This window comes from Pygocentrus nattereri, chromosome 18, assembly GCF_015220715.1.
Source record: "Pygocentrus nattereri isolate fPygNat1 chromosome 18, fPygNat1.pri, whole genome shotgun sequence".
Classification (NCBI taxonomy): Eukaryota; Metazoa; Chordata; class Actinopteri; order Characiformes; family Serrasalmidae; genus Pygocentrus; species Pygocentrus nattereri.
Window position 1 is genome coordinate 19,277,602 of NC_051228.1, and position 25,245 is coordinate 19,302,846.

Sequence of the window (25,245 nt, forward strand, 5' to 3'; positions counted from 1 at the left end):
GGGCAGGTGATGGGGAAAACATCTCAAAGAAATTTTTACATTTACATTTTTTTACAAATTTTAAAATTTGTCCTTATATTTTGAAATTGGTGCATTAGTACACTGAAAAAATGGCTAATCAATTCAACTTGAAGTTACTTTGTGTGGTAACAAGTAAATTAGTCTTAAATATTCTTTTTTTTTTTTTTTTTTTTTACTAGTTCAATTGCTTGTTGCTACCTCAAGTATTTAAGTTTCTGATGAGCCATTTTTATAGTGTAATCAAATAAAACTATCAAAGCTATTTTTTATTTTTTTTTTTTATTACAGCTGCACTAAAGCGGGTCACTGATTTAAGTACTGATCTCTACAATGTTGATAAAATCCTGAGATATTGCCCACCTCTACACCACTTATTTCACTCTTTCAATCTGAACTCTTATTTTAAAGAGAACCCAATTTTCTGTGATTTAGGTTTGCATGATGTCAGTACTCCTGTGCTGGGGATTTGGTTATTAGCAGAGACACACTTTCAAGAATTCCTCTGAAGCAGTTTTTCTCCAGTTCTATTTGGTTGTTTAGTGTATATTTTAAAACTACTCTTAAACATGTGGATGATGAGACCCAAACTCCTAAAACACTTAACGTGAGTACACTTGAACTGCATTTTACAAACAACCGCAACGTGAGAAATGCTGCAAAGTCAGTCACAAGAAGAAATATTTTTAGAAGACTCTGAAAGGGGCTGGAATATCTGTGATAGAAAATCACTGACAGATGTGGACAAACATCCCAATAGTTATTTATCTTCTCAAATAAAGGTTTAAGTACCGTTACCGGCATTAAAAAGAGAAACATTTCCATTGTGTTGTGACAGACCTTCAGAAACGCTGCAGTCAATGTGTTTCTGTATTTGCAGTACTGAAATGAAGGACTAGTCTGGTCGTTCTGATCAGTTTTCTGAGTTTGCAGTGCCTTTTATTATTTTTGAGAATGTGCAAGGTGCAACTGGGTGCAAGACCGGTCTGTGAGGAAGCTAACCACGGCGGACACACATGGTAGGTGACCGGATCAAGCGACCTGCTTAACAGCAACATGGACAGACACTACTGTATAAAACAAACTGCAGATGAAGCTGAACAGATGAACTGTTGGTAACTGGTTGTCACGTAATAAGCAGATTTGCATATTCAATTCCACAGCAATCAAGACTTCAGTCCAACTAACTAGAGACATGTTTGACTGCCTTGTGCATAAACACTTGGTATAAATCTCATCAGGACACAAGCCAGATACTGGACACATTAGGTGACCAGGTATAAACTAGGTCAAACTATTCTATGAGGTTGGAGATATGCACTTGTACTCACCACCAGTATGGCCATGATTGCCCCCTGAATGAGGCCTGTGAGGACGTCGCTCCAGTGGTGTTTGTAGTCAGACACACGGGACAGTCCCGTGTACACAGAGGCAGCGATCAGGAAGAACTGGATTGTGGGTCGCAGGAGCCTGGCCCATTCAGCCTGCATGCGAGCCTGGAGATAAAGCTGGAGAGAGAAAATAAAATGATTTACAGGCACGCATAACACCATAATAAGTTACTACTAGTGTTACTGAGGATATTTCTGCAGGATTACTGTAAGAACCTTATAGATGTATATGCAGAGTTTCTACAGCTTATATCATTTGCTACAGATCACTGTAAGACTGCACTGCAGGAATATATAGAGGCGCAAGTGCTGTATAGTGCTTGTGTAGTAACATACAGCACTAGCGGCTCTATACATTCCTGCAGTGCAGTCTTACAGTGATCTGTAGCAAATGATATAATAAGCTGTAGAAACTGTCTGAAGTATTTCTAGAACACTGAACAGCTGCACAGATCATAAACACACTTCTTAACAAGAGCATAACCTGCTGAGGCAAAAAAGTAGCTGATTGCATGTCTGACAGTTATGACATCATAATATTCAGTTATTTTTACCAGTTTGATTTGCGCTAATTTGCTGCGGGTGTGGACTTCATGACCTGTGCACAAGCACTGATGTCGTTTCCTAATGGTCTCATAACAGTTTCATAATGTACATCACTGCACACTGTTAGAAACAAAGGTGCAGGTACATTTTTCGTTCATCAAGGCACAAACAATGTAAATGTTCCTTTAAAGGTGCGGCAGGTACAACATCGGATATCATCTTGTGAGTTCTGACATACGGTGTTCAGAAATCAAGTATTCCTTTTTAAATGTTATTCAGTGCTTGTGCATTATGTTATGGAGCATCTCTTGGTGACCTTGAAATAAAGTGTCACTGTTTTCTAATAAATCCATTATCTTTTTTTTTTCCATAGCCTTTTTAAACGTGGTCCTGCTGTGTCGCTGGTGCATTTTATCCATTCCAACTTGTTCTTAAACTTCAGATTTCTTCAGATGTTCTTAAACTTCAGCTGGAGCACATCCCAGCAGTCATTGGGTGGAATCATGCTGTGTCTAAATACAAATCATAAAAATATCTCCTCTTCTGCTTATGAACACAAATGTAAGATGGATTGAAAGCTCAGAATCTGCACAATTACTCCGTCTTTGTCAATGAGCTCTGGGTCACATTCAAATGAAAGTGCATCATGTTTTACCACCAGTCAGAGGGTTCTAAACAGTCTTTGTGAACATTAGAGGACTTTGGAGTTCTTTCTCAGGGGTTTGTACTTAGTTTTCATGGCATGATGCAATCGTCCAAGTGGCCTTGAGGTTTGTCCTCTGGTGATAAGATAACTGCAGTGTGGGTGTAATTGAGATGTGCACCACAATGACTTAGGACTGCTTAAGGCCACGTTAACTTCATCACATTAAGGAGATTATGGCCAGTTTATTCCACTGAGCTTCATTAGAAGCAATAGCGGCCAGCAGCCACTTACGTTCACTTACAGTCAGCAAAGCGTAACTTGACTGGGGTGTGCAGACGTCATTAACAATTGAGCAATAAACTGCTATATACAAAGAGAAACAACACACCTGCTTACTTTGCATTTAACTGTCCACTTATTACTGACAGCTAATACCAGCTCATACAGGCTAATTCGATGCCTAGCCTTGGTGGCTGATAATGACTGTGATTGACCACGGTCACCTACTGCAATAGCCAGGTAGGGAGTTAGCACAGCTTAGCTAAGCTCCCACAATCAGGACAAACAACTGACAGTTAACACTTTACTAAATTACAGTGAGCGCACTTAATAATCTGATCATAATGAATATTCATGTAAAAAGCATACTCCAGTCTAAGATATCGGAGTAAGGTCTAGAAATCTGATTAAGAAATCCGATACAGAGGCTGGATTTTAACTCCGTAATCAGATTTCTCAGCGCACGTGAACTCTTCCTCCGATTTCTTTCGCTTTCTCAGTCTGTGCATGTGTGAAATGTGTGCCACGAGACGCAGCAAAACACGTTTGGAGCAGCGCTGAAACCAAATATAAGCTTGACAAAATGAGGGATTACATTTTTCATCTTCTGGATGTTTTATGTTCATATTTTCAGGTAAAGTGGCAGGGTGTTTAAAAAAATTATTGTATTGTATTGTATTGTATTGTATACAAAAAATTGTATGTTACATTTATAAAACATCTTTTTCTGTGAGTTCTTCCGTGAGAAGAAATCCAATTACTCATGCATACTTGGACTTTCTCCACTATCTTATTCTTCTTTCGGCTGCTCCCTTTAGGGGTCGCCACAGCGGATCATCTGCCTCCATCTTGCCCTATCCACTGCCTCCTCTACTTTTACACCAACCATCTCCATGTCCACCTTCACTACATCCATAAACCTTCTCTGAGATCTACTTCTTCTCCTTCTACCCGGCAGCTCCATCTCCAACATTCTATATCCACTATTCCTCCTCAACACATGTCCAAACCACCGTCTTGTCTCTACTGACCTTCATTCCTCTCCTCTCCAGTACAAACCTCCACCTCTCCAGATTCTCTTCCACCTGCTCTCTACTCTCACCACAGATTATGTCATCTGCAAACATCATGGTCCATGGAGCCTCCTGCCTGACCTCATCTGTCAACCTTTCCATCACCATTGCAAACAAGAAGGGGCTCAAAGCTGATCCCTGATGTAACCCTACCTTCACCTTGAAATCATGTCACTCTTCAGCTCTGCACATCACCCTTGTTCTTAAAAATGGGGACCAGTACGCTGCTTCTCCACTCATCAGGCATCCTCTCACTCTCCAGGATTTTGTTAAGCAACCTGGTTAAAAAGTCTACCGCCTTCTCTCCTAAACATCTCCATACCTCCACAGGTGTCATCTGGACCAACTGCCTTTCCATTCTTCATCCTTTTTAAAGCTGCCCTCACTTCCACCTTACTAATTCTCTGCACTTCCTGATCCACTATCTCTCCCCCCATTGTCCTCCTCTCTCTCTCGTTTTCCTCATTCATTATTTCTTCAAAGTACTCCTTCCATCTACTCAACACTCTCTGTTCACTCACTAGTACATTTCCCTCTCTATCCTTTATCAGCCTAACCTGCTGTACATCCTTTCCAGCTCTATCTCTCTGTTTAGCCAAACGATACAAGTCCTTTACTCCTTCTTTACTGTCCAGCCTCTCATACAGCTCATCATAGGCCTGAGCCTTTGCCTTTGCCACCATTCTTTTTGCAATCTCCTTTCTCCACTATCTGAATTATTATATTCAAGTGCATATAAACATGTAGATCGGATTACTGCAGTTATTAGTTTATTAAGTGCATGTAAACACACTCACTAAACACTCAACAGGTTGTATTAATTCAGTAAGTATGTGCACAGTGCTGTGTAATTATTGTGGGTAAACAGTAGTGGGTATTAGTTATATGCCATAAATAGATTGTACGTGAATTAGTACAGTCTTATACAGTTTGTAGCTTTTTATTAGCTATAAACTAAACTGAATGAGGACTGTAAAAAAAACAATGCTTTTTACTGTGGTTTTACTGGGTTCTTATTGTTTACTTCAAAAAACAATCTTTGCATTTCTGCAGAATAACTTATTTACAGGATTTTCTGGTTCACTTTCATGCCTAAATGTGTGATATTACAGTGAAATATACTATATGTTTGTACCATCTTACTACAAATATTTATGAGGCATTTTACTTTAGTAAAGAAAATGGTTCTATATAGATCCTTAAACATTCAGAACTCTTTGGATGATTAAAGGGTTTTAAACTGTAAAAGAACGTGTAACCCAGAAAAACACTAGTTTGGGTTGGAGAATTGCATTTTACAAATTAAATCATTTAAACTTTAAATTCCCTTTTTGTCCAATCAAAAATCACCTAAACACAAGGCTCCCTCTAGCTGAATGTTTAATGGTACTTAATGAACCTCTAAAAAGCCCTCAGACTGAGACATGTCCCAAAGTATACATTCACCAGTTTCTTATAATTAAGATCAGCGTGTTTGAATTGGGTGTGTGTCTGGGCTCAGTATTAGGGCCACTTGAGTTTTGTTTTTATTTGTACTCTCGAATGTTCCTGAGCATGTTTCCTGACGCACATCCTGCCTCTTTAGATAACAAAGTATTAAACAGACCTTTTGTTTTGTGGGCACGAGAACCCTAGATTGTTTCCTGGTTACATCTGGATGCCAAATTCTAATCAAGGTTTCTATTCAATCTCATAGATGGTAGTGCAGTCTATTCTGAAAGTGTATATCAATGGCAATGTCATTTCTGGCCGTGATACGTGATATTGCTTAGTTCAACAATGTTTTATATGATGGTGGGTGCAGTTTATTATATGTTATATAATGACCTTTATATTCATCAAATTGTACTGTAATTAAGTTTGGTTTTAAAAAGGGCTGTTGCTATTTATTAATGTATGACTATTTGATTTGGCTAAGATAAGGAAGGCTATAGACTCTTCTTTTTATTATTATAGTACTCAGCTGCTGTCTGAGGAAACTGTGGAGTGTTATTACGGTGGTGCTGACCTGGGCAAAGGGTTAGGAAGGCTTTCATGTTTTTAAGAGTTATAAATAGATACTTACTGCCAGGAACAGCATGCAGTACATTGAGAAAGAGGAGTGGCCAGAGTAGAAAGACAACCTATAACACAGAAAGCAAGAAAAATGATGAATATAACAGCAGGTGAACACTGAGCTCCTACACTGTCATTACTCAAATCCACTCCAAGTCTCTACTTCCCTGTTAATGAAACAATTCCATATGAATGTATGTGAAACCTGTCTTTGTTATACTGGTGTTTATTTGAACGGACAACAGTATATTACAGTATAACACAATATATTCAGTCATATGTGTAAGTTACATGTTTTGTTAAGAGTAAAAATAATCTGGAATCTTTCAAGACATTTTTCTGCAAATTTTAGAACACAATTTCTGTTTATTCATGAAGTCTAATATGTTGGAAAAAATAAAAGTTAAATACAGAATGTGCTACAACTTAGATCAGATGAGATAACATATTTTATATTATTATATTACATATTTTACATATGCTATTTCCAAAAGTACAGAGGCAGTTTTTCTAATGGGTAAATTCAGCTACTTTAAGCTACACTCATTGCTTGTACAACTGTATAATAAAATGTTTTGAGTATTTTTCTTGTGCATAAACACCTCAGTCCCCCTTTAATTAGAGTATTATTTTGATGCTGCTCTGTGTTATCAGCCTTTGTTACACACGAGTCACTGGAGCCGTGCGAGTTTGAATAACACGTTTACGCCCTTTTCCGGGTGAGAACAGCAGGGCGAGTGTGATGCACGGGTGTGTGTGTCAGTCAGGGTCCTAGAGAGAGGAAGTGTGTATGGATAACATCAGTAGGAGGAGGGTGGGCTTTCTATCCGGAGGGCTTTAGGAGTCTTCCTGTTTACATTAGCCAGGGGCTCACTGTGGAGCACGAGGAGAAAAAAATGTCCCGAGACAGAAGAACAGGACGACTGAAACACATACACACTGACTGATCGCACACACACACACACACACACACACACACACACACACAGACGGCCCGCTCATACACACAGACTGATCACACACACACACACACACACACACACACACACAGACTGCCCGCTCATACACACTGACTGATTGCGCACACACACACACACACACACACACACACACACACTGACTGCCCGCTCATACACACTAACTGATCGCGCGGACACACACACACACACACACACACACACACACACACACACACACACACACACACACAAAACAGTGTGTGTATACACACACACACACATATGTGTGTGTGTGTGTGTGTGTGTGTGTGTGTAATAATTCATGGTATTTACTGAAATTCATAAATTCATAGAACATACGTAATAATTCATGTAGTCATTCATGGTTTAAGACAAGGGTGTCAAACTCAACCACTAAATGGGCCATAGTAAAAAAATGGGCCATATTAAAAAATCACAACAAATTTGTAACTTGTTGCTATTAACTGAACTCACCATTGTTTAATCCGAATACACAAAAAACTTCAGCAGTAAAACAGGCTCTCTCAGTAGACTTGGAAACATTACACCCATACTTTAAATATTCAAAATGTCTTTTAAACTTATATATTGGCTTGAACTAGAAACCTGGTCTGATCCTTTCTTTGCTGCAAGTTCATTAAAACTTGGGCTCAACTTCTGAGCTGCTGAGCTAACGTTAAGTGTTTATACTGGATGAACTGCTGTTAGTGCGTTTGGTGATGTGACTGGTGTGGAATTGTGTAGAACTGAAGTGTAACCGTTGTCCCATAGCCTGTTGCTTTGGTTGGAGAGTCGGGGCACACATTATGTTGCAGTGCATGCTGGGGACTGTAGTGCAGTGCATTTTGAAATGGACCAATACTAATAGACAACAAAAATACTTTGCAGGCTGGAAAGGACCGTGTTCTTGTATTTGACACATTTAAAGGGTTTAAAGGGTTAAGGCTGTTTTTGAACAGGGAAAATCCTTTTAAACTAGGTTCAATCCAAGGCAACACATCTGAAAGTCCTAATTCAATAAGATCGTAAATGTGCTTTGTTTGATCTAGCTAAAAGCTGAGTGTCTGTTTGGCTTGCTGCCAGGTAAAAGCTCAGATGAAGATAGATGAGCAGGCATGTTCGTCCTCACTGATCAAATTACAGCTCTGCTCACGAGGCTCCAGACAAAGAGAGCCGAGAGGAATTAATGAGAGGCTGAAACAGAGACGGAGGGGACAGTCTGCAGACCCAGCCCTGTCTAATCACTGTCCACTGACCACATTTAAATGATGCACTCACATACTTTGTTCAGCCTTTAAAGATCTGTGTATAAGACAATAAGTTTGAAATTCAGATAAAGGTTTATTGGATGTATTACAATGTGGAACAGTTTGCCTGCATGATCATTTCTGAGTTTTATACCATGTAAAAACGAAAAGCATTTTTAAAAGTATATTATATGACTAAAAATATTAATCATGACACCTCTTCTTCTGTGACTTCCAGAGTGAAATCAGTTTCCTGCTTTTATCCCTGATCTCCGACAAAAGCATCAGTGCTTGCATATTCAAACCACTAAGTATATATATATATATATATATATATATATATATCATATTTAGAGTTTAGACTAAAGTCCTTTACCTTAACTATGTTTATTTTATTATATTTTCAGTAGTGATTAGATGTTGCACTAGTGACGGTTTCAGTAGTGACAATTTTAGCTCATTTTGAGCAGCACTCTAAAACACAGCCAACACATGACAAACTAACCCAGCTTTGAACAGCGGTACACATATAAAATCATTTTAAAAATACATCAATGAACACCTCATTGCAGAAAATGTGTTTCAGTAGTGACAATTCTTAATGTTCCACGCTGATCTTCAGACTTTCAGACATATTTACTTCAAAACTATGGGATCTAACTGCTCACCATGTGGCCATGAGGCTCACGTCCTACTCAAAAATGCAGGGGTGGGGCTAAAACAAGGCTCTGTCTACGGAGTAAAACTCTGCGTTTTGGTAACGACATGAAAAAACGGGGGCAGCATTTTTTTAAAATAACCTTAGAATAAATCTAAATCTTTCAACTTCAGAAGAAATAAAAAAAGATCCTCTAGCTAGCTGGGCAGTGTCGACTAATAAGTATCAACCAATCATAGTAAGCGAGGTGGCTAATCAGTGAATCTGGCCACTTTAGGCTTGCGTTTTAACAAAGAAGAAAAGACTAATCACTAATCGCAATTGTTTATTTGATGACTGTCAGCTAAAATTTCAAAAATGTGGCAGCCCTAGCAGTCAGTCAGTCAGTGACATCAACTCTTGTAGGCTGGCCTGCTGGTCCAGGTGGTCCAGCAAAAATATAAAACTGAAATGATGTTGGAGCTTCATTGCTTTACGTTTTTCTATATTTTATAAACGGTTGTGCAAAAACAATAGAACACTGGAGGTTTCATGTTGCTGTATGGCAGCTGTGCTGTTATTTGTTATATGTGTTTTATTGCTTATTACACCTGGTAACTGTCCCATCCCTACTGTCAACACTGCAGAACAACGGCTGGCAAACGCTTGACAATACTTTCACAAAGTTGGCTGATCTTTGCTATTTTGCAGTTTTCAGCTGACTGAACAATGTTTATGTATCCTTAATCTTAAATGTGCTTCGTTTACTTCTAGCTTTAGCACTCTCTGAACCCTGATGGAGGTTTCTGAGCCTGCGTAACATCTAAACAAATAAGCAAAACTAATGGCACATTCAAGATGACTGTTTTTAGCCATGCTAACATGCTTTAGTCCATGTTTATAGATAATAGTGAGTCATGCAGTGTCAGAAACCACATAATCAAGACTATTAGATACTGAACAACTCCACCCCTAATTGGTGGGGTATTAGCTTCCGTTATGTGTTAGCTACATTAGCCTTGTAGCTCCAGTGCTAAAACTAATGCAGCAAACCAAGCATGGCTTGGCTGAAAGACAATACTAGAGGTAAGAAAGGAAAAACATGGGTACAAGAAAAATGTAGAATGTGCCCTTTAACTTGCTGCAAGCCCGTTTGTCCATGGGAACTCACTCTAATGAACGGTGGTCTGCGATCAATCTTGGCAGCCCACTCCCCCCGGCTCTTTATTTGTTCTATTAATGGCTACGTCTCCTGGCAGAACAGTGGAAACAGCCAGGAAGGTGCCTCTCCATTAGAGAGGAACCACACCTACTGTAAATGAGAGTGTTCTGGCAGGGCTTGCTGGCCTTGAGCCTGGTCCAGCAAACCAAAGCAAAGCCTTCAGCGCTAGAGTTTTTTTGTTGCAATGGAAGCGCGTGTTTATGGACGGTCAGACGGTTTACCACAGGATTACAGAGCAGCGGAGTGTGCGGACCGCAGAGCCACCACAGACACTCCAGTTTTCCAAACCCTCGCGGGTAAATTGGTGGGTAAACGGCCCAGAAGGCCTACAATGAAGATTTTGCTGAAAGGACCATCTTTACAGCATTTGTGAGGAGAGCCCTTCCCTCAGCCCTCCAGCAAAAATGAGAACACGCAAAAACTGGGGTCCAAACACTAGGGGTGGGCGATACGACAATATTATATCATATCGCCCACAAGTCTTTTCTGAGTATATGATGGGTATGTTCAGTAATTCTACAGCACTGAACAACTTCATAGATCATTAGAAAGACACATATAGACCACTTAGTCACACAAGCTTGAACAAACCTCAATTTGCATGTTTTTTTTTTATTTTCTAAGTGAAACTACAGGACATAAACCCCAATATATAATTTTTCTTAACTTTTACTGCAATTTCTATTCATTTGCGAATTTTTAAATGTTAAATTAAGCGATAATTGTGCATTAAAATGCGCACATGTATTCTCTGTACAGGATGTGTTGACTTATTTACACTTGGAAAATCAACAAAACACACAAAGTTCAATTATAAATGGTTAAATATTGTATGTACTACTGTTTTGCCAAAGAAAGTACTAAATATGGCATTAGAGCATCCCTAAACCTCAGCAATTATTAAGAATGTAAAGGTGTATGACGTTACAGAGCAGAGCAGAAACAGGAATAAGATCCCCTCTAACTTTAATAATCAGAAAGACTAGATCTGAGTCTTTATTCTCTAAACTCCTTTGAAGTAAAATAAAGCTCTGCTGATCGTTCTAACACAGTTTTAACAATAAATGTCCTAGAGCAAGGCGCCTAACCCCACACTGCTCCCTGGGTGCTGCGGACAGGGCTGCCCACCGCTCCAGGCAAGTGTGCTCACTAGAGTGTATGTGGTGTTTCACTTCAGATGGGTTAAATGCGGAGATGAAATTTCCTTGTTGTGGGACTAATAAGGGTCACTTGGCTCATTACAATTTTCCCTGTTCCACCTTAGATGGTGCAGCAGTTACATTCTGGCATCTCAGGCACCATTTAAGGTGGAACGGGAAGATTCGAACAAGAAGCTGATGAATGAAAAGCTGACTTCAGCATCACATGTCGCATGTTGAGAGACATTTTACAAGAAACTTTCATGTTTCCAGGAAAGTTTCCTGCCAGAGATGTGAGAAAAGGAGCTATAGCTGAGCTAAAGCTAAAAGCAGAGCAAAGTAAGTCTGTCTTTGTGTTTACATTTTTGAGCCTATAATTGTACATGAGCACATACTGAGACATATTTACAGTTAAGATGGTAAAATATACATAACATATGCCTCCAAAAGTGGTTTGATTTTACTGAAAGGACAAAATGACTCTTTTTAACATTTGGGTTGCCACCCCTGGCCTAGCCACACTTCTTCAGACTTCATGGCTGCTGCCCTTATTGAGAGCCAGAGACATTGGATAATCATCGGCAGCACGACATAGTACCACTTCCCACGGCTCTTGTCGGTGTTTGGGGCTTGAGGGAATAGCATTTAGAGACGATTCTGACTGATCAATCAAAGGTGTTTCAAATTATTTTGCAAACAACTGTTTTTCCTTCTTAAAACTAAATCATTCAAGATTTTGTGATTTTTAGGCAACAGTAATTGCACACAACGTGCAACACTTTGTAGTAAGGTTTGTGCTTCGGCCCCCTTCCCTTAGTGCATCTGATGGTTGCAAGCTCGCTGGAAAAGAACTCAAGAAAACTCAGTGAAAATTTGATGAAGGACATGTCTTCTGAGGATGTGAGTGAATGATCTCTTATCATCGTATCTTCATCAGTATAATGTTGCGATCATTTGAGACCTAAACATTGAACCTGACCTTTTTTTTTGAGTCTGTGTTTGTGACGTTAATATGTATAGATGTACGAAAAACTTCACCTGACACCTCTGACTGTTAAATAATCATTTCAGGTTTACAGGGCAACTTGCAGCAGTGCATGCTCACCACATTTTAGCCTGTTTTTATTCTGCTCGCTCAGTAATGACACTTCTATTCAGTTCTTTAACAGGTTATTTTTGCAAACACTGAATTAGGGGTGGTTGGTGTGACAAATGTGTGAATCCAATCATTTGTACTGAACATCACACACCAAGGCTAATGAATTAAAGGATTAAATAGGCTGTCTTTGTAATGAAACATGTGGTTGGGTAGTGTTTTTTAAGTACTGAAAATATCCAGAATGGAATACACTACTGTGATGTAATTTCTTGCAATATAGATAAATATTGTCCTATTGCCAGCCTCTATGTTGACCTGATAAAAGTCAGTGCACTCACAGTTTCTGTAGCCATTTTTAAGTGTGGCATGTTTCACTAGTGCATTTTGTGTGTTCCAGTTTGGTTAAAAGACTTCAGAAAAACTAAATGCTGGGTCGAAAAAATATGCTGAAGTTTGATATTTCATCATATTGCCCAACCTTAACAGCTCGGCTACGTGGACACCATTCAGCAGACTGCATGTTAATAACCATGCTATTCCTATGAAGGCTGATCCTCTGCTATTGGACCATGAAGGTCATTCTGAAGCCTGTAATTGGTGTAATGGGAGGCTCTAACCTTGAGGGGGGTGACCATCTGAGCTATCAGACTATGCTTGAAGACTCAGTTTGGTACAGTTTGAACAGATGTTGCACTGTTTCTAGGACGGAAAGTCTCCTGGAACAAGCCACATAAAAGTTCCTCTTCAGGAAAGGAAGGATATAAATGTTTTACACGCTTACAATTTCCACTTCAAAGACCCTGCACATAAAACTGGAGTGCTAATGGTGACCTAAAGGTCCAAAAACATCTCAGCTGGAAGTTCATCTGTTAGCAAGTTAACTCAGTTTACCCAGTTTCTCTCTTTCACCGCAAATGTAGTCAATCAGCCAAGACACGTTTGGTGTCGAAACTTTTCTTCTTTAGTTTTTGCACTTGAGCCACAAGCTAATACACCACCAATTAGCATGGTGCTAATTGCTTGCTAGCTGTAATCTCTAATTAGACTTGGCTTATGGCACTGTATGACTTTGTAGTCTATAAACAATGACTAAAGTACATTAGCATAGCTCAGAGGTCAACAACATGTTGCACCAGAACCACATGGGGTGCTTTTACTGCCCTGTTGCAGCTCCACAGCAGAATAAGAATTTAAAATAATCCTCCTTTGAAATAAAATAAAGCTCAGCTGATCGTTCTAACACAGTTACAACATTATAACAAGGATTATGATCTATGGTAATAAGCTATATATATATATATATATATATATATATATATATATATATATATATATATATATATATATATATATATATACACTCACACACACACACACACACACACACACATATATAAAAATCATAATTTATAGGGTACTGCCTATTGGGAGGTGTGTGTCCCAAACCAAAAACCCTAAATTATACTTACATTTTATTATTACTTATTATCTTACAATACTTACATTTTATTATTCTTTAATAATATAAGATATTTTGATTTCTTTTCAAGTGAAGCTGAGTTACATTATAATGACTTAAAATATTCCACTGTAAAATTTTCTAAAAAAATTTTTTGTCTGAAGACGGAGCCTTATTTTAGCCACACCCCTGCATTTTAGAGCAGGAAGTGAGACTGCATCCCTGTCCCTTATGGCCACATGGTGAGCAGTTAGATCCCTTTGTGTTAAAAATTGTCACTACCGAACATTTTGTGCACTTTTTGCGTTCAAATGGAAAATATGTGTTTTTGAGTTCTGCTGAAAATGAGCTAAAATTCTCACTAGTGAAGCAGTCGCAACTTATACATATCAGTAGTGTCATGATTGTTTTATTAGTAACAAAATGGAGCATTCAATAATTTATTCTATATAAAATAAACATAATTAAGGAATAGGGTCACTCAAAGCAAAAGGATTTTAGTCTGAAGTACAAGATGTGTTTCAAACACTGATGACCCACCTGCCCTCATTGACCATGGTTTTGTCCCCGGTGCAGGTGAAGTTCTCGATGTATGCTCCACTTGAGCAGTTGATCAGCTTCCAGTCAGGTTTGCAGACGTCCAGGAAGTGCGGCCGCAGCCGGCCGATGGAGTATTTGGCAATGTCTGTGAGGGATTGGCTCATTGCGGCACCAAACAAGAAGGTGCCAACCGCTTTATAAACACAGGCAACATAACTGTTGTTGAAAGAAGACTTTGATTTGAGGCGGTTTAGATAAACTGAAAGGCACTCTCCAATGACCATCTGTGAGGGGAGAGGAACAAAGAACAGTTCAGCGGCAAAAATCAGGAGAATCATCTGCAACCGACTGTGTACATGCACAAATGAGCTAAAGCTATTTCACAGTAGAACATTCAATCACATCATAATGAGGATGTCCACTCTTATATAATTAGGAAGAAAGACAGAGCAGTAGTGGTATTCGACAACGCAGCTGCCGCTGGAACCAACGTAAGTTTATAAAACAGATCATTCTGGCTCTAAATCTGATGGTTAAGCTACAAGTTATTGCAAAATGGTCCATATACATATCATACATATCAAGTGAAGCCTATTTTAATACACCACGGTAACCAAAGAACGTATGTAAAAATAGTTATGTTGCTGTAAACTACTTCGCCTGGTAGAAGAATTCTACTCTATTCTATTCTATTCTTGCTCTGCCCACAAATCGGTTTCATAGCAACTGTTGTCAGGGTGGACGAGCTTTACGCAATATTAGCACAACCACTTATAACCTAACAAGAAACAGCAGCAATCTTTAACTCCTTAAAATCCCAGGACTGTTACATACTAAGGCTTATTATTCAGCTACGTTATTTAAATACAGGGACTCCAAAGCAAACTGCCTAAGCATGATATAAAACTTTGGACCTGCTGGCTGGTCCTGCCCATTTTAGGGGTTAAAGTTACTACATGCTGTAGCTAATCTAAACTAGGTTGTTTGTAAAACTATACAAATGTTTTAAAAAATATCCTAAAACTGAGAAATGTTATATAAAATACAGACAATTCAAAATTAATGGTACACTCTAAATTTACATATTGCCGGCCAGGACAAAACCCTGTATTTCCTTAACAGCAGAAACAAGTAGCGTTCTTAACTTTGTAAGTTAGTGGGAAAAGACTTTTATATTATATATATATATATATATATATATATATATATATATATATAGGGTGAGTCAAAAGTCACAGGACACCATTGTATTTAATTTTATTTTTTATCGACTTTTATTTCTGGGGTCATCTCAAACAAATTGTGTATGCTGAGAAAATCCGCAACTAACACCACTTTCCTCACCGCATCGTGGAGGCTTGTGACAGCATAAAAAATAAGTGTTCTGTGACTTTTGACCCTTTATTTCCAATATTCTATCCCCTATATACCCTGCATGTCAAAAGGCAAGAAGCATATGTTTTTTTTGTTTTTTTTTCTACCATATAAAGGGCAACTGGAGTTTTCAAATGGTATAAAAATGTAAAAATGACTTAGTTTGGCCAAAACTTGTGCTTGCCCAACCTGGCAAGATTTCCTATGAAAGAATGCATTTGCAGGCATATCATGTCTATGTCAATTGTGTACTGTGATTATTATGTGTTTACTATTATTATTAATAGCTTTATTTTGTTAGTTATTTTATCATACTATATTTTGTTCACTGTCTGAGTGATTTTTCTCTATTTGACATCACACCAACAACCCGTAACTGTGGAAAAATCACAGAAACACTTGTCTCATGAGTTCTTAATTTAACTAGCCACAAAGTTTTCAATTCGGGACAATTGTGGTGTGGTTATGAGGAATCCCCACTGACTCCCTGCATAAACTGCATCACTGTGTTCTGACTCAGCTCTGTAATGTGTGGATTAGAATAGTTCAAAGTTCCTCAATCTCAAATCTGAGAGGGCTTTCCTGCTCCAGCACATGTAATTCAGCTTCCTATTTATAGCTGCTATACCAGGAGTGTTGTGGTGAGGAAAACAAACAGTTCAACAATGCAGCCTTCCAGGACTGGAGTTTGAGAACAGTGGTGTAAACAGCACGAGAGCTGAGCCAGGACTGGTGTACATGTTGAGACAGCTGGCACCTACTGGGACAAAATGAGTTTAGAGCACGCTCAGGATTCACCTGGGAAATGAAAGTGGAACTTATTAAAATAAGGATCTGACCATGGTATAGAAGTAGTTCATCTGCTTTAAAAGAAAACTGCTTATTTTTGTAGAGGTGTCTGGTACAGGGCCTTTGAGTTCACATGGACAGTTTGGATTGATGAACTGTACATGAAAAGATTATAAATCCTGAAGTTATAAAATATGCCAAAGCATACAAACTAAACTTTCTAAGTCTATAGTTGCAAAATATAAAGATATACAGTACATTAAAATTATCAAATCTATGAGTAATAAAGATTAAAGTTATACAGTACACAACTTCAAGTCTAAAGGTTATCACACATTTAGTGGTATGCAAAGTCTGAATTAGTTAAATGTTCAAATGGCGTTTTGCTGATTTGCTGCTTATCTGCAGAGCTCAACATTTTGGAAACATAAAATCTAAAATGCGCCTTAACTTTTCCAACAGGCCACGTTTTGTGTTTATGTTAAACTGACAAAATAAATAGTAACCATGTATTAAAACACACAAAAGTATGTTTTCTGTAGAATACATGTATCTGTAGAGAAGATAAATTGTAGATAAAAATGTATAGACTGATGTATATACTGATGATAAATACTGATGTTACAAAGTTTACACCATAATAGTTATAAACTTTAAAGTTATAAAGTCTACAAGTTCTGAAGTCTATTTAGGAAGTGTCCAAATCAAAGTATGCAAGTTGTAAATACTAAGTTAACTCATATCTGTAAGCTATAAGTTATCATATCTATAAGTCTATAGTTCAAATAATTGTACAGTTAACAATAGCAGAAGCATATTCTACAGCTTGTTAAGTGTCAGTCTGAGCATAACAGAGACTGTTCACATTCACTCTCAATGTATTTATTTCAGTGGAAGTACTATAAAATTAACCTCAGGGGAAAGCCTTCAGCTCTAACGGGTAACGGACAAAAAGTCCAGGTCCAATCCTGTTAGCAAATGAAATCACTTGTACATTTTGATGTTAACTGGTGATTTTCTAGTTATGAAGTGTCTAGCCTTGCGAAAGACGCTGTGGCTTCAGCACGTGCATCTGCGGTTGGCGCGAGACGCTGTTTCAGTCGTGTGGGATTTCAGACGAGTCTTTGTTTCTGGTAAAAGTCAGAGATGTAAATTAGCTGCAGGTACTTTAGCACGTCTGGAAATTTGGAAGACCACCACAGTGCAAAAACCACATGTAGATTAAGAAAGAGGACAAGAGCAGAAGAAACAGAAGCAAACTGTTAAAACCACACAAATCAGCAAAGTTGGCTGTTCAGTGTTGAGTGTTGAGCTCCAGTCTTGAAAATAGAAACACCTGCACAGTAACAAGTGCTTTATGAGATGAATCAAGTTGCAATGTCAAGAAAAAATAAAATAAAATGTACATAACTTTGTCCCTCACGCCAGGTGCAAGTCAATCAACCAAAGAGGTTAGTATTTAGTTTGTGTCTGAAGGTAAGAGGCTTATGTAGCTTGTAAACAAGTGTAAAGTAGCTTAAGTATCCTCGCCAGGCTAGCATGCCTCTAGCATGCTGCCTAAATACTCACTCATCACTGTGGAGTTGTTCAGTATCTCTAATAGACTCGAATGCTAAAGCTTTCATTTCTAATAAATATGAATAATCTGCTTTTTTATTAGTTCCAATCTGGCCATTCATTTTCGGCTCCTAGCTCTCTTTTTTGAGTTTGATTCTGTTGTGTTGGTTCAGGTCTTGTTTTGCTTTCCGGTTGATCTCTTTTTTAGGATCTGGATGCAGTTCTACTACACTTCTGAAGGGGGAACTCAGCACTCCTTGAGTCGTATTACAGATACATCTTAACTGTTTAGTCTCCATGACGATGTCAGTATGAACTGAATTTAGAACCGTGGCTATTACAGAATAACAGGTTTCTAACTTCATAATCATATTATTAACTCCAGATAAGAAAACAGAATCACACAAGTACCCTAACTAGACTAAATCTCCTAAGTACTGTCCTAACTTTAGGATAAACACAACAGTGTCCTTACTGTTTAAGCGTCTGTTTCTATTGTTTTTAGGCAGCTGTGTCAGGCAGCATAGTTCACTACTAGCATAATAACGCTACATTTAATTATACTGTAAAATGCTGCTTTCACTTGTGAGATGTTTTTCTTTTCTAACTGTGCATTTTAAAAATCAAAATTGATCAAATATTCCAGTGATGGTGATGAATAATGAGGATAAAGAGTTGAACATGAATCTGTTTATTAGGAGGAATAACATTAGCGCGCTCGGCTAAAGCGTTTGGGAAATGGAGACTGAAACTGGGGAGCGGCGACACTCTGATAACAGCAGAGGGCACTACTACAGGATTCTGAACTTATAGTTTACTTTGGGTTTGTTTTAGACTTTTCATATCAGTATCAGCTTTTAAGCTAATTAAATGACATTTTTTGCATCACTTGATTACATGCTTACATGTTTACTTGTTTACATTTAAATCAGTAACAGACACTACAGTTGATTATCGATAGAGATGTTATAAAGGAGGAGAGGTTACTGGTTGAATATGAATAGCAATGTTCATAATGCTCAACACCGCATCTGCTTATGGTAAAAGCCCTGCCCTTCCATCAAAAAGAGCCTACCAGCTTACCTGTTATGCCGCTAGCAGACAAAACCCCTCCTCACTGAGTGCATTTACATGCACCCAATAACCTGATCATAATTTGATTTCTGTAGTTATCTGATTATTCAAAGAGAGCTGGATTTTAGCTCAATAATCAGATTTCTCAATGCATATAAACCTCTTACTCTTACTTCTTTCAGATTTCCCAGTCTGGGCATGCGCAAAACAGGCGGCAGCACGGGGAATAAACTGCGAGACGTAGCAAAACACTTTTGGAGAGATGCTGAAACAAACTACACGTTTGACGAAATAAAGGATTAAAATATTATTCATCTTCTAGATGGTGTATTTTCATATTTTCAAATAAAGTGGCGCAACGATTTAAAAAAAAAAAAAGCCACAACATGATGCTTTATGGTATATTTATGACACGTCTTCTTCTGCGAGTTTATTGGCTGGTTGCAAAGCAAAAATCTGATACTGTCTGACTCATGTATATCTGGAGTTCTCAAATGATCTGATTACTCAAGCGCATGGAAACGCATTGATCAGATTACTGACAAAATCTGATTTTCTGCAGTTACTGGATTATTAAGTGCATGTAAAAGCACACAATGTCAAGATCTGTGCAAACATGGTAGCCAAAACAGCCTGTTTTTTTTGTTTTGTTTTGTTTTATTTGAGCCAAACACTACAAACTATTCATAAATTTCAAATGCATTTTTAAATAGTAATTTAATCTTCAGTGTCAGGTTTTTAGGTCTCTCTCCGTTCAAAGAGAGAGGAGTCTGGTCTTGGAAATTTACCAAGATGGCTGGCAAGTGAACAAACTTTCCTGTATAAGGACTTTGCTATCAACCTTGATCGAGTAGCTTTAAATTCCTAACTTGAGATATGACGCTGTTACATAAGATAATAGTTTCCGAAATTAAGATATGCTTCTGTAACACGAGTGAAAATGGGTGAAAAATCTCATCTTAACCTTGTCAGATCTTAACTTAGAACTAAAGCCACAGTATAAATGCTACTATTTTAAGCTAGGCTAATGTTCTTTATCCATGTTTATAGATAACAGTGAGCCAAACAGTACCAGAAACCACACAATCAAGTCTGATAGAGAGATACTACAACTCCACACGGTCTGAGGCAAATGGGTGATTATTAAACATGCAGTTAGCACCATGCTAACTGGTGTTTATAATCCTCCACTGGCCTACTTGCTAACTACATTAGCCCTGTAGCTTTAGTGTTTAAACTAAAGAATCAAACTTCAGACATCTAACTCTCTTTGGCTGAGGAGTGTAAATGCTGAAGCAGGTTAGCATGTTAATCTGTGCAGAGCCAGGACTGGAGCTGAACACCGCTGCCTTAAGAAAAAGAGAGAGAGAGGAAGCGACAGAGTGAGGGAGAGATTGTGTTGCTAGTAAACAAAACAGAGGGCACTTACAGTAAGCAGTGTGAGAGGGATCATTACTGCTCCCAATAACTGATAGGATATGGTGTCTTCTTTTAGGGGGTACTTGATTGAATCATCATTACAGAAAAATCCTCGTTTGAATGGTTTGTGTTGCAATGTGAGTATTGCGAATGGGAGTCCAGCTAGCAAAAAACAGAAGCAACGAGAGAGAAAAACAATGACAGACGAGGGTTAAAAGAGGGGCCTGCACCTCCAACAGCCCAAACCAACCCAACACCACAAACACCAACAGAGGTGGGAGTAACTAGTTTATTTATCTACTCAGTTTAATGTAATTAAAAGGCCAATATTTCTCTCATGTTTTTTTTTTTTTTTGGTCTTACTTACATGACTGTTTTTCCAACTTCTCTTTATCTCTTACAGTTGAACTAACTGTTTGTAACTGTGCCTTTAAGACTGTTATAGGTCAACAAGCTCTGTTCTGATTTGTCTTGCCTCATTTAAACAGCTGTCTGGTCTGCAACACACCTCATAACTTCAATTAGTGGCCAGAGCTAAACCGCTGTAGGCTGAAGAGTTGTATGTACAGTTGTCAAATTGTTTTATATAGTTTTTGTGACATCAAACATACAATTTTAAGTTGCATCTTCTTTAATCTGATCGTTGTTTTAAGCTATTATACCCACCTCTGCAAACACACAAGCTTTAGAAGAAGGTGCTGGTAACCAGAAAAAAAAGTGTAGCAGCTTAACCCCAGTTTAAAAAAAAAAACAAAACAAAAAAACAAGGGGATTAGTGAGGTACTGTTAGGGCCAAGCAACACAACATCTCTATTAGATTAGGTTAGAATGTGGTACAGACATAATTCTGTTCATTTCACACAAAATTTGACAAGCCGTCTTATTTGCATTTGTCACTTAGTCAGATACAAAAAAACTTTAATAAAATGTATCATTTAAAACCAGCTGTGTTGCAGATAAAGATATAAAATGTCTAATATGATATACATATATCTACAACTACAAAATATCTACAAACATAACAAATGAACACATATTAGACGTTTTCGATGTAGTGAATATTGCTATAGGTGATAGTATATTCAGAATGAAGTTCGGTAACACTTTATTTGAAGGCTACCTACATAAGGGCCTCATGACACATTCATAAGCACTGAATAATGTGTTTATGAAGCACTACTTGAACATTTATTAAGTACTTATGTCAGTTCTTGCAACCTGACATAAGATGTTTTATGAAATAAATGACATTGTACTGACATGATATGAATAAAAGTTGAACATATTTACAGCACTAAACATTTAAAACACTATACATTACTATTTATGTCAGCATTCTTGAGATGGCATTGTATTGATATCAGGTGAAATATGCCTGGAAACCACCCCCTCTTCCCTCCATGGCATGGATAAGATGATTGATGTCCTGGTGGCACTACTGCAAGACCAAGACTTCATATATGTGGTTTAAGAGAGGAGAAGAATGACATGAAGTAAAAGCAATACTTCATACATAAACTAAAAACAAGGCTGATTTCCAGCTGCCACTGCTGAAGGAAAATAAATATCTTCCCAGTTATTATGTGCTATGAATTTGCGTGCTAAACACTGTGTTACCGTAGTCCATCTGATTTGGCATAAAAGTTTTATTCCTGGTGTGGAACAGGACGTGACCTGTTCAGCACACGCAGTCATTTCCTGTGATTTTAAAGAGGTTCTTGTTTATGTGGGTTTTAATTGTTTTGTTTTGACTTGTTTTGACTAGAATTTTCATGCAAAACTGTGTCGGTCAAATTTAGCCCAGATGACCTAAATGCGATGACACAAGGCTGATTTAAGGCAGCTAAAGAAAAAAACATCTTTGTGGGATTTTTTGGGGGTGGGGTGCAGTTTGAGTGGGTGTCTGAATATACTGAATATAAACCAGGCAGTCAGGACAGAAAATAACAATTAAAGGACAGTGTTTGTTCTCACTGACTGAAATACAGAAACATACAAATTCAGGAAATTCTTTCTTTTCATATTTTGAAAACAACAGCTTCCCTGTGCATTGTGCCAGAATTCTGTGATGCACGGATGAATAGAAATGGTCCAAAACTGCTTTGAATAAAATATTATATATATATAATGGTGATGATGTTAGTCCTCAGTAAACATACAATAACACTATTATTTTCACTCAAGCGTCGAAGCGCAGTGTTCAATAAAACCGCAGCACAGAAACCCACAGGATCTGCACGAAGGTCAGTATGGTGGACAGTTCATCTCTACAGGCTCTCAGAGATCCAGCTGATAGTTTAAACACAGCTTGGAGTTCTCAGAGTGAGGCTGTCGCATGGAAAACAAAATATTTAACACATCCTCTACAGGGAACAAACCCACACACCTAGAAATAAAGGTACTAAACTGTTACTGGGGCAGTCCTCCTCTTGTCACTGGGGTGGTACCCTCAAGGGTACATCTCAGTACCTTTAGTCAGGAAACATAACTGTACCACAAATCATTGAAATGGCGTTTTCTAAGTCGTATCACTCAGTCTTTTCTCCAGGCTTTTTATTTTATTGTTCTGTTTTCGAACATTAGATTATGAAAAGGTACAAATATGTATTTTTCACCTGAAAAAACTATTTAAGGTTCACAACTGGACCTTAAAACCACTGTTGTACCTTTGAGGGAACATTTAAATTGTTTGTACCTTGAGGAGCAAAAAAAGGTACCTCCACTAACAGTGTAAATATGCAAAATTAGAGCACAATTTGCTGAGTTTATTATAACTGTGGGGGAAAAATGTATAAAATCTTTTTCACAGGTTTTATTTTTCCCCTAATATCTTAAATTCAGCAAAACATTTCAGCAACTTCAACATGTGCAGAATTGTGTTCTTTGTTGACTTATTTTCACTTTCAAAATGAAAAGAACTTGGAATTTGACCAAACTTTTGCACAGAACTGTATTATTGTGTCTTCTTTTCCTCCACTGCATCACCACTGTGTCTCGTTTCCAATCATAAACATCCACATTAAAAGTAAAACACTAGTTAAAAACTTGTCTGATTCAACACAGCTTCAAATAACAGGTCTTTTATTACAGAAAATCCCTCACCCTGAGGACAGAACTAATGAGCTAAACACACTAAATGGAAATGGAAAGAGGCTCAAACTGGCTAATCTGTAGTTTACACAGCACATAAGACAGCTGTCTAGTGTAAAACAAAATCTCACTGAAATCTTAGCACGTTTCAAAGGAGATGATGTGTATTTTACTAAAACTTCAGCTAGATTGGCTGACAACTTCAACTAGCTTGATCTAGTTCTAGTCACAGGTCATTCAGTATGTGAGTCAAGTCCCAGACTCCAACTGACCGGTCTATCCGCCTGTATGTTTTTATATGTAAATATAAAGCCATAAATGTCAAAACCCTGGTCAGAAAAATGGAACCAAAACACTTCTATAATGCTAAATTTTGCTAGCAGCTAATTTCTAGTAGCTTGTTAGCACTAAGCTAAATGTTTTTTGGCATCACAGAAGTGGAAAAAGCCAACACAACCTCCTCACAGAACACACTTCTGCACATTTTAACGCACAGTTACTGTTTATATGCTGAATTTAACATGTTGGCAGAAAATATAATCCAACTGTGCAAATGTTATGGCACATTTTATACTTTTGCCCTTACATGTTAAATTCAGCAAATAAACAATAACTGTACAAACGTTCTCTGCAGAGGATGTGTTCTGCTTATTTTTACTTAAAAAATTAACAAAAGCTGTAATCTGAACGGGGGGTGGGGTGGGGGGTTTCCTTTTGACTGTACACAGCTGGATAGACTGTCTGCTTAGCACGGTAAATTCAGCTAGTCATGAATGAAATGGAGTGAGCTGCAGCAGAAACATGAACCTGTGAAGAACAGTGCGTGCCGTCACGTCAACCTGAGCTGAGATCAGACTGAGAAGCATCTTAAATTACTCTGGTTCTGTTTCAGTGGAAGCTGCGTGCAGGTCCCTCAGATCCCTCACAGACACGCATTCAACTGAGAGTAACATCAACTCAATCCCCTCTGACCGTCTGCACATAAACTCTGAGACATGTGGTTTTCATCAGTGAGGGACGTGTAGAGTAACCGGTCACTGATACCACAGACACACACGATATATGACTGACTGATGCACACTCATACAAACTAGGGCCAGACCAATATAAAAAGTGTCACCAATATCAATATATAAATTGATAATATGAAAAATGCTTTCAAATAATAATAATAATTATTATTATTATCATAATCATCATTATTATTACCACTACTACTACAACTACTACTATTATTTTTACTACTACTATTACTAACAATAATAATAATAATAGTAATAAATGTAATGGTACTAGTTTTTAGGATATTTTTCTGTTTTTAAAAAACTACTTCCTATGTGGTGGGGTGGATGGGGACATATATTTGACGTCATTATAATGTTATACGTGTGTGTGTGTGTGTGTGTGTGTATACATATATATATACATACACACGAGCTCCGCCGTCCGGACCCCGCCCCGGTTACACAGCGAGGCCGCTTCACTGCATCTCATGTTCGACCCAGGCGGCCAAGCTGCCAGCTGGGGGCGGTAGCGGGGAGGCGGAGCGCAGAGCTCTCATTCCCTCTTGGCTCAGGTGTTCACGCTGCCCTTAATGAGAGCCAGCTGAAG

At 38.1% G+C, this 25,245-nt stretch overlaps 1 protein-coding gene and 1 long non-coding RNA gene across 3 annotated transcripts in view; both read right to left on the reverse strand.

The window, feature by feature from the left end:
• Positions 1-25,245, reverse strand: part of plpp1a (phospholipid phosphatase 1a) — a 42,033-nt gene that overhangs the window by 1,679 nt on the left and 15,109 nt on the right. The window contains exons 3-6 of one of the 2 annotated variants that reach the window (XM_017711254.2): positions 20,555-20,706; positions 14,332-14,615; positions 6,019-6,076; positions 1,350-1,526 (exon numbers count right to left, since the gene is read on the reverse strand). In XM_017711254.2, the coding sequence (XP_017566743.1) occupies positions 1,350-1,526; positions 6,019-6,076; positions 14,332-14,615; positions 20,555-20,706 (671 nt within the window). The remainder of the gene's footprint in view (positions 1-1,349; positions 1,527-6,018; positions 6,077-14,331; positions 14,616-20,554; positions 20,707-25,245) is intronic. The other variant, XM_017711253.2, reaches the window with a different exon arrangement.
• Positions 15,768-20,548, reverse strand: LOC119266028. The gene is made up of 2 exons (XR_005131814.1): positions 16,545-20,548; positions 15,768-16,462 (listed from the first exon to the last, which is right to left on the reverse strand). It is a non-coding gene; the product is annotated as an uncharacterized LOC119266028 (long non-coding RNA).